Source organism: Pagrus major, chromosome 7 (genome assembly GCF_040436345.1).
Source record: "Pagrus major chromosome 7, Pma_NU_1.0".
NCBI lineage: Eukaryota > Metazoa > Chordata > Actinopteri > Spariformes > Sparidae > Pagrus > Pagrus major.
This window is the reverse complement of record NC_133221.1, coordinates 33,909,480-33,924,088: the sequence shown is the minus strand read 5'-3', so window position 1 is coordinate 33,924,088 and position 14,609 is coordinate 33,909,480. Positions and strand designations below refer to the sequence as shown.

Genomic DNA, 14,609 nt, shown 5'->3' with positions numbered 1-14,609 from the left:
ACGCTAGGTGGCTAATGTTAGCTAGCACGGTGATTTACTTTACGTTAGCCATCATTAGCGGTGCGACATTAAAGTTTGGAAGGCGACGGAATTTATGTATGACGCCACTAAATTAATGTTACCTTTACAGCTGATAGCACCTAAACTCATGTAAGATAAAATGACATACAAGCCAAGAAGTTGGTGCCCCTACCTTATATCAATGCTTACCTTGTACAGAGGTCCCCTGTATACGATTAGCAAGAGGCCGTTGACAACTGCAATATGGATACAAATCGCTATTTTTCCGGGAGTTTCCGTCAGGTAATCAAAGACCCAGTCAAGATGTCCAAACCAGGTTCTGGTCAATGGGATTACAATCACGCTGAGCCCTAAAATAAATGCGTTTATACTTACTCTTCCTTCTAGCACCAACTTACTGCCTGCCATGATGGAAATACTGTGTGAAGCGAACTCTCGCGATACCTAACTACCAACACTGTGACGTCCATTTATGGGGGGGTATTTAGAGCATACCTTAATAGAAACTCAAGGACCATGTAGATTTTAGAAATTGAATAAGCAAAAAATTATATAAATTATTTTATTTCTCCATATTACATTTTTCACTTTTCATGACATTCATTCAATACAGAACAGGTTTCATTTACAATTGCATTACAATGCTCTTACAGCACTCGTGCCATGTCATATCCATCTCTGCTTCATCGCTGAGAGTGTCACTCTAGATAGAGCAAACCACAACATCATGTTGAAGGTGCTGACTCTTGAATGTTGCCTTCATGAGCCATAGACCTCACTCTGGTTTGCTTTGAAACACTGCTGAGTCGGCCACTACTCCTGGCTCATTAATTCACTCTCCAATCCATCCCAGTGTTCAGTGTTCACACAGCTACATTGCCAGATTGCTGTGCCTAGCTTGTGTATGGTTGTGTAAGCAATAACAGTTAGGAACTCTTTAAAATACATACACAATTTTCCTGTAACTCAGATTCTACTTTCTTTGGCTGCTTGAGAAAAAATTGGAAATCTTGCTTTGTGTCTTCGAAGTAGGTGACAATAAAACTGAAAAACAACAAAAAAACATGCAAAATGAGTTGGAAGATCACATAGTTGTCATAGGTCTTGTTATATTTTTTATATGATAGTACATTATTTGTTTCATAAATTTGTTTTCATAAACCCGAACCTGTCAATATTTCCCGCCACTATCCTCGGGCCGGGCCCTTGATCAAGCATTTGTGTTTTTGTTTTGTTTTTTAATCATTACTTTATTCATTTATAATCCATTATTCATTAAGATAACAGATTTCTGTAGTTCAAACAACTCGGAATTGTAGTTGAGAACGTCAGTTATAACAGCCCACTGTAACGTGGGCTGGTGAAGGGGAAGGTGATGGTCCACTTTAGTGCGGGTAGCTCCGGTTACTCAAGAGACAGCAGGCAACATGTGGGGGTTTCCGCCCGGCACTTTTATTCATAATACTGACCATACCATGCCAGGTCTCAACGGCACTAGATGTTACAGGCATACATGCAAACGAACACAGGCCGAGGTTCTTGCACCAACACTTCACAAAATAAAGACAAAATAAAATGGTCTTCGCTCTGTCGGCAGTATCCTTTTTCTCATGGGGAGCAGAAGTACACCTGCTCTTCTTCATTACCCACTAAACAAAAGGAGGCGCCACCTAGTGGCGCTACATTGAATAACTCTGACTGTTACACCAGGTATTAAAAAATTGTTGGGTTTAAATCGGGCTTGGGCTCATAATTACAGTTAATGTGTCAGGCCGGGCCGGGCTCGGACACAACGGGCTCGGGTAGGGTCGGGCTTGATTTTTTGGGCCTGATCTAAGCTCTAATCTGTTCTGTGGCGGTTTAGAATACGTGAAGCGTTACACCCCTATTAGACATAATAGAAGGAGTACAAAAACATGTTTCTATTATACTATAATACTGTTCATTGGGTTATTCTTTACCGTGTCTTTGCTGGTCTTCACTCACAGCAGGAACATCAGCAGCAGAGTCCGACTGACCGACCAAAGAATCCAACATGTCTTTGTACTGCTTCTTATGGTGAGGTCGAATAAACACACCAAATCCTTAAGAAAATAAAGATCAAAGATAGTGTGAATGGTGATTGCTGTTCAACCCTCCCAAATTTAAATGAATGTAGATGTATGTAGTAAACTGTTAGAACCTACTGACTAGAAGGTTAAAGTCCTCATCTCTCTCAGTGAATAAGCTCACCACCGTGGTCACCAGGTTTTCATAGTTGTCTGTTTTCTTGTAGCTATAAATGGCCTGAAAGAGCTGAGTTGATTTTTCTGCTCCGAGAGCTTTTTTCACATCAGCCAGAAAGGCAGCATGGACTTCACTCTTTGGAGCAGAACCTGATTAACATGACAAGACAGTACTGGATTTTATTTGATAAACATCCACTCAACAGGTGGAATATACTTGCCAAAAGCTAAATTACATTATTGTTCAACCAAAGCATACTCAAACCCACTAGTTCATAGAAATGTGTAAAGAGTAAGACATATTAATGTTGTTTGATATGCAGACAATATGTCACATGTAATGTTGGCTGTGTCCATTGTGCCTGCATGAGCAGAGTAGATGTAGTTATACTGTATAGTATAACTGCACAGTATAACTACATAACTGAGAAAATTGACACAAACTGAGACTAAAAAGTATCGACATCAATTCAGAATCAGAGATATTGTCTTTTTAATGCAGCTCTCCCTCCACAATCTACCACACAGCTGTCAGTGTGTTATGCTAGTAGCGAGTAATGTAGCCTGGAGCCTACAGCCTGCAGCAGAGATGAGGGGCAACAGGCTACAGAGGACAGGTAAACATACTCCTCTAACTCCAAGCCAACAGACTTATTTCATTTTCAAACCTTTACTCTTCAACTGACACTGACTCAAGTGACATCACCTGTGGAAATTTACCAGACTTCACACCGCTGTATATATATATATATATATATATATATATATATATATATATATATATATATATATATATATATATATACATATATATACATATATAATCGCTCTAAATCGCTCTAAATGACGACCTATATCTGCAGAGAACTATGGCAAGGCTTTTTAGCATTTAATATTTATTTAATAACATCTAAAAATGCATCAAATACTTCAGAATTACTGAATTCAAAAGGTATGAAAATATAATGTCCTACCAGTCTGAGGTCCCCCTAATCCTTGCTGGCTTAGGTGCTGTCCTCCTTTGTTGAGCTGCTGTGTGTTCAGCTGAGCGCAGTTAGATGTTCCGCTGGCGGAATTCAGAGCAACAGCTGCCTGACTGTCTGTAGTTTTAAGAAAACAAAACACAACAGAGTCAGTACTTTTTTCCTACTCTAATGTCAGTTAATTCAGTCAACAGGAATGAGTTAAGCAGAGATAAGTCTTGCTCAACTGTTCTGCTGTTAGCCAGGAAGAATGACAACAACAAGCAACAATTTGTAGGCTGCATACACATACACACACTGCTGTATTATTACATTTTACATAAATTATTTAAAACTGACCCTATGGGGTACAGATATCTTGTAGCCTATCTTTTTAAAGGAGGCTTTTAAATGACAGGTCTTGGGGTATGAATCCAATGATCTGTGGATCTTTACAAAATAAGACTTGATGGTTTGAAAATGCCATAGCCATCAGTGCTGGAGAAAAAGGTTTCAGTTGAAAATTGAACCGAATCATAACCTTGGCAGCCCAGATACACCACACCCACACCGAAGAACTAGCACCGACAAAGGCTGACTGTTGCATCCCCTCGCGTCGCCTGTGTCTCAGCCAAAAAGCTGCATTTGAACACACTGCAAAGACTACAGCAAACAGGCTAGTGTGTATGTTGTGCACCTGCTTGACAGGAAATAACTCCCCATACCACTAGGTGGCAGTAGTCTGTATCCATCATTCCAAAAGGGAAACCCAAAGACTCAGGACAACCAATACAAATCATTGTTATGAGAAAGCAGCGATTTTTGAGACGACTCTTGTGACATAGCCACTTCTAATCAAGATTTTGTCTGATAAAAAGTTGCAGATTTCACTAGTGAAGAGGGAGAGGCGAAAAGTGAGGAGAAACTGCTCTAATTGGGTGAAATACGCCTACCAACAACAACTCGTGAAACCCAAGTAAAACTTTAGATTTGTGGTGCAGAAAAATGGCGTCCTCTGATCCGACCACAACCTTGGACAATTTAAATCTATTGCACAGTAAATATTAACTGAAGCTTCACTTCAAAAAAATCTTAAATCAAATCACAATATTTCCCCCCCATCGTTCAGCCCTAGTGTCGGGGAACTAAAATTGAAAGTCAAATTGAGTCGTGGATTTGGAGAATTGTGACAACCCTATCAGTTACCAAGCAAAATATTTACCTATAGCTAGCAAACATTAGCCACTACACTACTAGGCGAATAAGGCTATAGTAAGATTGGGAGATTGGATGCATATAATGGGTATCAGCGGTTGGTACATTGCCAGTTGTTTTTTGCGATTAATTGGGCTTATTGGGATATTTTTGTCATTTATTTTGCTAGTTATGGTCTGCCTCCAAAAAGTGAGAAGACGTTAGTCGGCAACAAACTTGTTCAGTGAGCAAATACAGTCGCACACAGGCCACAACAGCAGAGAGAGTTAGTGGGGACAATCAGCGCATAAGCCAAAAATCTACTTAAGTGAAAAAAGTATAAACTCAGAGCTCTCCAACTGTCTAAATATTGCTCTCTCTGTCAGAGCTCTCAGGGGCTCAGCAGCTGTCTACACCTCTTCTTCACCTGATCTTCTCCACACAACACTGTGTAAAGCCACAGAAAAGTGACCTGCGTGACCGAGATAAAAGGTCTCCCTCCCGTCAGCCTCTCCCTCCTCCAAGCGTGCAATATTCGCGAGGCCCCTCCAACAGGGACCTAGATAAAATAGCTCGAAACATAACCCATTTCGAACCCAAACCTGGTGCCTTTGATGAAACTCCCTGGCAATTCGACCCTGAATCTCTTCCCAACCCTCCCACCCAAACGATCGGCGTTGCCGCTCAACCTCAGGCAGTAGCCGATACTCCTGCCGACTCTTCAGAACCGAGACGTTCCGGTCCTGACTTGAAATACTTGCATGACGCACGCACTGCCCTGCGCATTGTCGAGGGGCTCCTTGTACATGTCTCCGACGCTCTCACTTCCCTTGCATTCGTGGTGTCTCAGAGCCACAGGGGGATGATGCTAATGCAGGCCCATAACTCTCCGTGCACAGGACATAGAAAAGCCAAAGCAACATACCAGGCACTCCAACAAGTAGCCTATTGGCCACACATGCAGGAAGATGTAGCAAACTACATCAAAGACTGCTCAATTTGCCGTCAGGCCCAACTGTCAAACCTGCTTTCACATCTAACTCAGCAAATTATGATTTTGTTGTGACCAAACCAGAGTTACTAACAGTAGGGACAGGCGAGTTTTATTACGTTTCCGTCGACTTTAAAGGAAGTGCGTGTTATGATGAGTTAATGAGGCAGTTGAGCTCATCATAGTTCACTGAAAGAGAGAAACCTGAATTGAGATGGTGTGGGGTTGTATTTTAAGATGGAAAATAAGTGTTAAAATGTTTCCTTACTTGACATTTTGTGAGTTAATTGTGTTTACTTATTGTTTATTGTAAGAGGACGAATGTGCTATCCCTTCTTTCAGAGCTACAATCAAAAATAAATTGTTATTTAAAAGCTGGTGCCAGTTTCCAATGTGAGAATTTTTTCTTCTTCTTTGAATCTCTTTGGCTTTTGGCATGATGGTCAAACAAAAGAAGCATCCTGATGATGTCATTCTGGACCTCTGGAAGAGTACTGCTCATATTTCATATACTTCTAAAACTTCAAAGATTTAATTAATCAAACATGAATAAAAAAAATAATGTACAAAAACATTGCATCTTTGAGCCAATATTCATTAGTAACATACAGTATAAAGATGTGCAATGTTTCATACCTCCATGCAGCTTGAGCGCTGTCTTCTTGTCCTTAGCCAATGAGTGATCAGGTTTGTATCCACAGCCCTGCCCCGTCAGTTCCTGACATTTCTCATCAAACCTCTGCTTGTGATGTGCACGAACAAACTGGTAGAGGCCTATGACACAGTGGCTGCATTAGAGACCTACTAGTGACAAAGTTAACATGAAAAGAGAGACACACACAGTCTGGATGCTCAGGCAAAAAACACTTAAATGGAAAAAATTAGACGCAAGAGGATATCTCAGGAGTGCTTGTTAAAAATAATAGTGTTTGGTACTTATCCATGTTTGGTGTACTATGCTGTTTTTTTGATAGCACTCGTACACCTCTTGCTTCAGATAATAATGAAGTGAGAATAAAAGCCTCTGTGAGCTGAGCACGCTCTCACACACACACTTTATAGCTGTCATTTTCACTTTCATTCAGTTGGTTTGTGCTAAATTGAAGATTTTGATAGTATGCATTAGGAGCCTACTCCTCTTGTCCTTTATTAAGTGCCCTTAACTGTTAAATCAGCTCATGTAGTTGCTTGTGAGGTTTGCAGACCTGCCATTCAATCACCGTTTTGCAGAAGGCGTCCATGTTTTTCCAAGCAGATGCACTGCAACGCTTTCAGACTGGAAGTCGGAAAAATAAACTTGGAAATAGACTTTCGACTTGGAATGGGGATGTAGCATTAGTTTAGGGTATTAGCATGCTAACATAGGCTAATTAGCAGTAAACACAAAGCACAGCTGAGTCTGATGGGAATGTCATTAATTCGGCAATTATTACTTAGATAACAGAAATTCTGAGAGAACTAATTAATTTAAAATGCTGTAGTGACAAATGGAGGCCTACGGTTTGTATTTCAAGAAAGGAAAGTAAGAACCAAAAAAGACACTTTTCCATTTTAAACAACCCTTGTGGCCATTCGAGTATAGATTTCACAGTTTTCAAGTTCACATGAATGCACCATGAAGTCCCTGTCCCTTATGCTTGAAAATCTGACACAGACAGAAAGCAGAGGGACAGAAACAGTGTGCTATAAATTACACATCCACAAGAAAAGGCATATATTGAAAGATAGATCTTGGGATTTTATAACATATTTATGATATTTTTAAAGTATTGGATTATTCAAATAAAGATTGATTTGAATTGCAAACTCTATTTTGTTAACACAGCTCTAAGGATAATGGTGCTAGATGAAAACTCAGAGGATCATCACATTATTACAACTCATCCAGAGATGAACATGAACATCTGAAACACATTTCCTCACAATCCATCCAATAGTCAGTGAGATATGTCAGTCTGGCAGACCCACATTCACAGTGTAAATGTGCATGCTGCATAAGATGCTGTGTTTTTGAGCAGAAGACTTACCCCGGAGCAGACTGTGAGTATTAGCGTCATCAGATAAGACAGTGGTTTCAGTCAGCAGGACGTCCAGGTTGTCACTCTTCTTGTAGGTCTGCAGCGCCTGTACGATGCGCTCAAAGTTGACCTGGCTCAGTGACTTCTTCATCTCTGCCAGGAAAGTCTTTGCCCTGCTGTCTTTATTTTCCTCAGACAAATCCTCTGACCTGCTCTTTTTCTTTGACAAGGATGGACAAAAGTTCTCATATTTCTAATGCACTTTAAAACATTTTTTTTTAGAAAAATAAAAATGATCAATAGATATCTGCAGCACCAAACATATTAGTTATGGCTAACTGTAACTTGATGCAGAAAGCAACTGCACCATAGACCAAAAAAAGCTGGTCTAAAGTGAAAGGCACAGTCTGTTTCCTGCTATTTAAAGAGTGCATTATTTAGATAGTAATCAATCAATCAATCAAAGCTTTATTGTCATTTAGCTGTACCTACAAAAGTAGTGCAGCAAAAATGAGATTGCGTTTTTCCGGGATCCCATGACACAAACACAATAAATACACACAATATATTACTATAATAAATTAAAACTAAAACTATGACTAAGGCTAATGAAGTGCAGTAGTGCGCATGCTCCAGATCAGCAACTACTACTACTACTAAGATGCAACTACAGAGGCAGGTTCATACCATGCATACACTCTGATTTTATGATTTAAGAGGCTGCTTTCAGTTATTTTAAACATTTCCATGCACACAGTACTGTCACTGTAACAAATATCATGGCACATTTAATCAGCAAAACTAAAAGCTGTAGTTATAAACTCTCCAGAGGAAACGGTGTTAAACTTTTAGCTTCTAAAATAAATAGTGTGGAGTGAAGCAGGTGTCCTGATAGATCCTGTCTTAAAATATTTTACTGTATGAATCTTGACAGTGTGTGTGACCTTTCAATGTGTAGAAGACCACAGAACATTAATTAACATGAAATACTAACTGATCCTGTCGGCGAGTCAGGAGTTTTAAATAATCAATTAAGTTTATAAGCTGTTCCTCGTGCACAAATGCGCATGTTAATGTAGAGATACACATGGTTTCTGTTGCTGGAGGATTGCTGCAGGTAATGTCATTAATATTCTCCTCATTAAGGATGTATTTCACCCTCTCATCCCACCCATTATTGATCAAGATGATACTTTTTATAACCCGTTCTGTCTGATTCACGTAATGAGATCCGCACACACAGAGGGACGCAGCAGCTCTACTCCTCCTCTTACTCAGTTAAATATCAGTGTATTTTTTTCATATGCAGTTAAACAGAGCTGTTGATGGGACAGATGATTGTGAAACAGTGGGGCAGAGGGTCCAATAGCTGAGGACCACTTCCCTGTCCCTAACTGAAGACGAGTGCCACTGTTTATATGCTCCAGGTCCTGGTACACCTGGCTCTTAAAAGAGAATGGGAGATGACACTCACATTGGTTTAATATATGTTCGGCCCCAAAAAACACACCCATGAGCAATTCAGAGTCTAAATACAAGACCTCTGCACCCAGATTAACTGCTGTTTAACTAGCAAAATGGACTTGAACATGCCCTGAAAGCACTAGCGCCTTGCGCTTTAGATGATGTGTCTTATACACTAAAATGGGCCCTATGAGTGCAACTGCTTTGTTTTAGTCTTACGTACATGATGGTGTCCTGGGCCAGTACCAGTGACTGCAGCCATTTCGAAAAACAGGGAATCTAACAGTGCTGCTGTTCTTTAACATAACATGTACCTGTTCTTGGACCAGTCTTATTTTACGTTTGCCTCCTCGCATCTCATCATCCTTCCTTTTGTCATATTGAAGAGACAGTGTGGACAAACGGTTTGCCTTTAAAAGAAAAAGCACAATTGAAAAATAAAAACCATCCTTACAAAAAATTGACCTTTCCCTTTGTTGTCTGATGGCATCAGTAATTGTTGTACTGAGCCATGTCACACATGGGTTGTAAAGCACAGTATGAATCTCACCAATAATGGTACTGTACCAGACATTTACCACAGTTAAATTGGCAATTGTATACACATGCCTTATATTTCCACAAACTCCAAACATAACAGACTACAGTGTCTGTCAAAAGACAAGCTACCTTCTCCTCTCCCACAACAGCATCGTCATCCTCTCCAATGCAGTGGTCACCTCGCTCCAGAGCATCCAGCAGGTTAGCTGGTCTCCTCTGACTCTCCTGCACCTCACACTCATACTCAATACATATTCTGGCCATCCCATTGGCTCCAGCTTGCTCGTCTGATCACAAAGGCGAGATAACAGAGAAAGAAAAACAAAATCATCAACAAATGTTTCCTCTGTGAAACGCTGGCATGCAATTGGTCCCTTTATCCTTCTGCTTACTGAGTCTCCTCCTCTTCAGGCTGGGAAGGTGGGTGTCCAGCAACTTGGCCTTTTGGGTGTTGGAGTTTTGGGAGTATGAGCAGGAAGTGAAGCCAGAGAACCGAGTGTCTGGTAGACACAATATCTCACAGCTCTCTGCTACAGCCTTCTTCTCTACCACAGGCCTCTGGCACATTTAAACACACATATTCAACTGCAGTCATGCAGTGCACAATCAGGTCCAATGTTTTGAGGCTTTTGTAGGCTGTCCATTTCTTTTTCAGGACAGTGATTCAGTGAACAGTCTACTGTGTGAGTAAAACCTACCATTTTCTGTGCAACCCTGAAGAACTGAGAGACATCACGGACCACATTCCCGAAGCCGTCATACAGACGCACATAAGGCCTTACCCATGATGGAAGCTGAGCCCTGGCATCAGAGTTTTTAAACCTGGGAGGAAAGTCACATGTTATTGTAGCTAAGTAGCATTCGAAGGAAGTGGGACTTGAAGCGGTAGGGAGGGTTCAATGAAAGTCACTATCCTGTTGCATTATGGGAAATATTGGATCCAGTTGAATTATAAGCTTGACAGGTAGTTGAAACTAAAATTCAGCATCTTTCTCTCTAAAGGTACTGAGGTACGAGACTGTGTACATAATTATTTAAAGAATGTGGATTTACCCATCCCATGAATCATTTCAAATTATTCCTTTCCAACAAATTACAAATCCTAGTATATGGTCCAAATTTTAAGTTGTTTTCCAAAACATTCTTATGTAGTTATTTTCCAGGGTTGAAACTAGAGCTGTGCGATATTACGATATATATCATAGTGCGATATAAAAATGTCTACCGTAGGATATAACCCTCTGTTGTCGATATCGTAATTTTAACGTGTAGGCTACTGTTTAGCACTGTTGCTACACTAACATTAACATACACTACGGTTGTGATTTACGGTTGTAAAGCACAACTCAATGTCGGAATGACCGTTGGATATCCAAATTTTGAGTTCAAAACAAGTTCATTGTATGAAGGCGAATGTAACTGCAGCAACGCTACTGCTTTGTGGTAGCATTTTTACGTCACCCGCAAAGACTCGTTTATGGCACTGGTCGCTCGGGAGTAAACAGAGGCAAAGCAGCATGGCGGAGACGGAGGAGAGCGCAATGGAAGATGAAAATAACGTTACTAGTAACATTACATCAGACACGGATACAGAAGCAGAACCCCAAGAAGATTTGGTGTGGGATATATATCGTTATCGGGATATAAAATTAGCTATATCAAGATATAACATGTCCATATCGCACAGCACTAATTGAAACATAAAAGCAGAAAAAGGTGCAGGGTGGTTGTGAGGACCAACTCATGCAGGCAGCCCTACAGCATGACCTGAGCTGCACTACAGCAGCATGTGGATGCAGTGTCACCCCAATCCAGGCATTAGGCTTCATCCAAGAACATTTTTGTACTTTGATTCTTAACTTCTTTTTCATGGTCAGGTTACATCAGGTTTGCTCAGTGTTCCAAGTTCTTGCTTAATTTACCCTTACAATTATTGCCTCTGTGAAATTGTCATACAAGGCTGCCTGTTTTACTACAATTTGTGGGCAAGATTTAGCAGTATAGTTTTAACAGAGGCACCAAAACAATAAAAAGAGTTTTAATAGAACAGTTGCCAACAATGTGCCATTAGGGCTACATTGTACTGTGACAGACGTAACGATAGCCTTGTTACTGATTTATCTGCTGCTTCCTTTCTGGATAAAGCGATTCATTGTTAATGTACAAAATGTCAACATTTTTTGAAAAAATCATAATTTCTTAAGAGTCAAACATGAAGTCTTCAAAGTCCTTGTTTTGTCTGTCTGACAGATGAAAAAGATATTCAGCATTATTATGTAAAACCGAGAAGAGCAATAGATTATCACAATGGAAGAGCAGAAACTAGGGAATGTGGTGTCTGACCTCTGATCACACAAGAATATGGCTCCATAGTCCTCCCTGTGGCGAATTACTCTCCCGATGGCCTGGTTCACAGCTCGGAAAGCCTGCTGTCTGTACCACTGCTGGCCAGATAGGTACTGCACACGCACACACGCACACGCACACACACACGCACACACGGTAAGACTGAGCCACAGAGACAGCATCGAAATCTGTGACTGCCAGAGAACTTTTTCCTCTTACCTTTAGCTTAGAAGTATTCTTCCGACTCATCTCATCCAAGAACTGCATCTTCAGGATGACTCGAGGGTCCATCTTGGGAGGGAAAGGAAGGCCGGTGATGATGACACCCCGACCAAAGGCGTTTGCGAAATCCAGACCCTCACTAGCCTGACACAATAGAAAAGGTATGAGTGGGAACCATTTGTGTAAACCTAGATGTGGTGATCATAGCTAAAAAAAAAACATATCCTCAATCCCAAACATTAAAACTCACCTTCCCTCGACACACAGCAAAGAAGGTCCCCCCTTTGGATGCTGGATCATTGACTTTGTTGTAATATCCATCCATAACCTAAGAAAAGACACAAAATCAGCTTTTATCAGTGCTCACACATCTCCAGGCAGCTCACACCATGACAAGCTCATGAAATACTGCAAGACCTTTAAGGAAACCTGGAAAATATCTTGAAGGAGGTTTCATAACCCTACATATATATATAGTTATAAACATATTGTTATTTAGTAAAACATTCACCTCAGTAAAGGTACCCTTTCCTTTAGGTTCAACAAATATGGGCTTTACAGTCTCGATGCGATCTGCATGTCCTTTAGCCTAGTGAAACAGAACACAGACACATACTGCTGATTTTACATGACAACATTCAAACCAGAAATCATTTGGAATGTTCAAAACAAATAAATCATCAAAAATACACCATAACAACAGTGATTCTTGCTGAAATCTGCACTCACTCTCCAAAAGTCGAGGGTTTTTTCCATTAAAGGAAAAGAGGGAAAAAACACTAACAGGCCATGAGGAACCACACGGCTCAGGTTGGCTGAGGAGAGAACACAGTAACCAACACATTCATGTGATGATCTAGACATGACACACATCATACTATCATACTATAGGCATAGTACAAAATGACAGTCTTGTCCAAATAGGACATGTGGAACATGGAACTAGGTAGGATGTTTTCACCACAAAGTAACCTACAAACATTGATGGTGCTCATGTCAGCTAGAAAAACATGTCTTCATGCACATGGTAGAATTAAAAAAAATGTTATACTCTGATCTTACCAACAGTGTTGCCTAAAGACGCCATGTTTTCAGGAACAAACCTGTCACAGAGGGAAAGATTCTGAATTTGATTTACATCATCACAGTAACAGGAAATAAAAGAAATAAAATATTAAAGATACCCTGGTCACAGCAGTGCTACTCCCCTGGGTGCCAGATGGGGCAGGGTAAACCACAGTGGACCAAAGAATCAATATTAAAGCACATACCAGGATATAACTGACACTACTTTAGTAACAATTACATGCTTTGACAACATATTTTACTATTAAAAAAAGGGTAACTGTTGTATCAAACTAACCTTCTGTCAAACGCTGAGCTTAAGTGCACTCCATCTGGGCCTCTGTCAATGATGCTCACAAAGATCTGGTCCCGGTCAATCACATGACCATTCTCCAAACTCACTTTGAATTCTCTGAGCCAACAGAAAAATAACAGAGATCAGGATCAAGGTTGACTTGCTGTTAATCAAACAACATATGTAATGTCAGGGGTTTGCTTGAAACTTTTAAATAGGATATTTTGTAAAACATTTCCTGGGGTGTGTTTGGTTAGTAAAGCTCTTCAGCTTTCTCTGGTGTGCAGGTTCTTTGTATTCAAACATAAAGAGTTATATCGGATCTGGGTATGAATTAATGTAACTGACACACATGCATGAAATTCTTTCTTAAATAGTCTGAATATGAAGTGTGACACAGGGCAGCAAAGCAGTAAATAAAAGACAGAGTGGCGATGTGTTCATAAGTGATAATGTAAAGACATATGTGAGATAAAGTCATGTATCATGTAATGCTATGTACTGGTCTGATTTTCAACCTCTCATCTTGTGAGACACTTGTCTCATCAAGTGCAGCTTTGACTGCATGTTATCGGACTCCGTTATCCTATGGATCGATTCTGGCTCCAGTCTATAGTGTCCACCATCTTTTTTTTGTAGAAAATCCAGTAACTTTGACCACCAGACAAGGTGTGCACAAACATTTTCCCTTGGAGGGCCAAAACTGAAACTTAATGGTGGGCCACAGGCCAAAAGCACTTACATATTACTAGAATCCCAAGTTCCCTTAATTGTCTGACTTCCTGTGTGCGTCACTCTGCTCAATTTGATCAATGATGAAAAATAATATATATACATATAATTTTATTCTTTTCACTAGAAACATCTGGCAGGCCAAATTAAACCCTTTGCTTCTACACGTTGCCCGGTACAATCCGGAAGTACAAGACAATGGGCTCTATCTTCATTGTGCAAGCACAAGACAGGCGCACAGCCGTAGGTCGTAGCAGAGCCAACATCATGTTCAGTAAAATACCAAACTGTCGGAGTTTGGTATTTTACTTGCTTATATGAAAATGGGGCTGATGTCATTATAAGCCGTTCTGGGCCACACCAACTTATACATAGGCATATTCCTTATTCCTTAGACATACAAAAACAAAACTCAACTCTGTTTTTCAACTTTCACAACCACCACAAACAGTGAAAATCCAGGGATCACCTACAATCTCTGAAATTCATAGTCACACATAACTCTTGCTAGGAATTGTAATTTGAAGAGATTGA

At 40.3% G+C, this 14,609-nt stretch overlaps 2 protein-coding genes across 2 annotated transcripts in view; both read right to left on the bottom strand.

The window, feature by feature from the left end:
• Positions 1-439, bottom strand: part of icmt (isoprenylcysteine carboxyl methyltransferase) — a 17,738-nt gene extending 17,299 nt beyond the window's left edge. The window contains exon 1 of the mRNA XM_073470267.1: positions 211-439. Coding sequence (XP_073326368.1) covers positions 211-429 — 219 coding nt within the window. The 5' untranslated portion in view covers positions 430-439. The remainder of the gene's footprint in view (positions 1-210) is intronic.
• A 130-nt stretch (positions 440-569) lies between these two features.
• rtel1 (regulator of telomere elongation helicase 1) overlaps positions 570-14,609 on the bottom strand; it is a 29,225-nt gene continuing 15,185 nt past the window's right edge. Inside the window, exons 17-33 of the mRNA XM_073469386.1 lie at positions 13,347-13,460; positions 13,046-13,086; positions 12,713-12,798; positions 12,495-12,572; positions 12,234-12,311; positions 11,981-12,127; positions 11,759-11,874; positions 10,114-10,237; positions 9,808-9,973; positions 9,545-9,702; positions 9,190-9,285; positions 7,421-7,631; positions 6,030-6,167; positions 3,221-3,346; positions 2,208-2,396; positions 1,983-2,105; positions 570-1,065 (exon numbers count right to left, since the gene is read on the bottom strand). Coding sequence (XP_073325487.1) covers positions 995-1,065; positions 1,983-2,105; positions 2,208-2,396; positions 3,221-3,346; positions 6,030-6,167; positions 7,421-7,631; positions 9,190-9,285; positions 9,545-9,702; positions 9,808-9,973; positions 10,114-10,237; positions 11,759-11,874; positions 11,981-12,127; positions 12,234-12,311; positions 12,495-12,572; positions 12,713-12,798; positions 13,046-13,086; positions 13,347-13,460 — 2,062 coding nt within the window. The 3' untranslated portion in view covers positions 570-994. The remainder of the gene's footprint in view (positions 1,066-1,982; positions 2,106-2,207; positions 2,397-3,220; positions 3,347-6,029; positions 6,168-7,420; positions 7,632-9,189; positions 9,286-9,544; positions 9,703-9,807; positions 9,974-10,113; positions 10,238-11,758; positions 11,875-11,980; positions 12,128-12,233; positions 12,312-12,494; positions 12,573-12,712; positions 12,799-13,045; positions 13,087-13,346; positions 13,461-14,609) is intronic.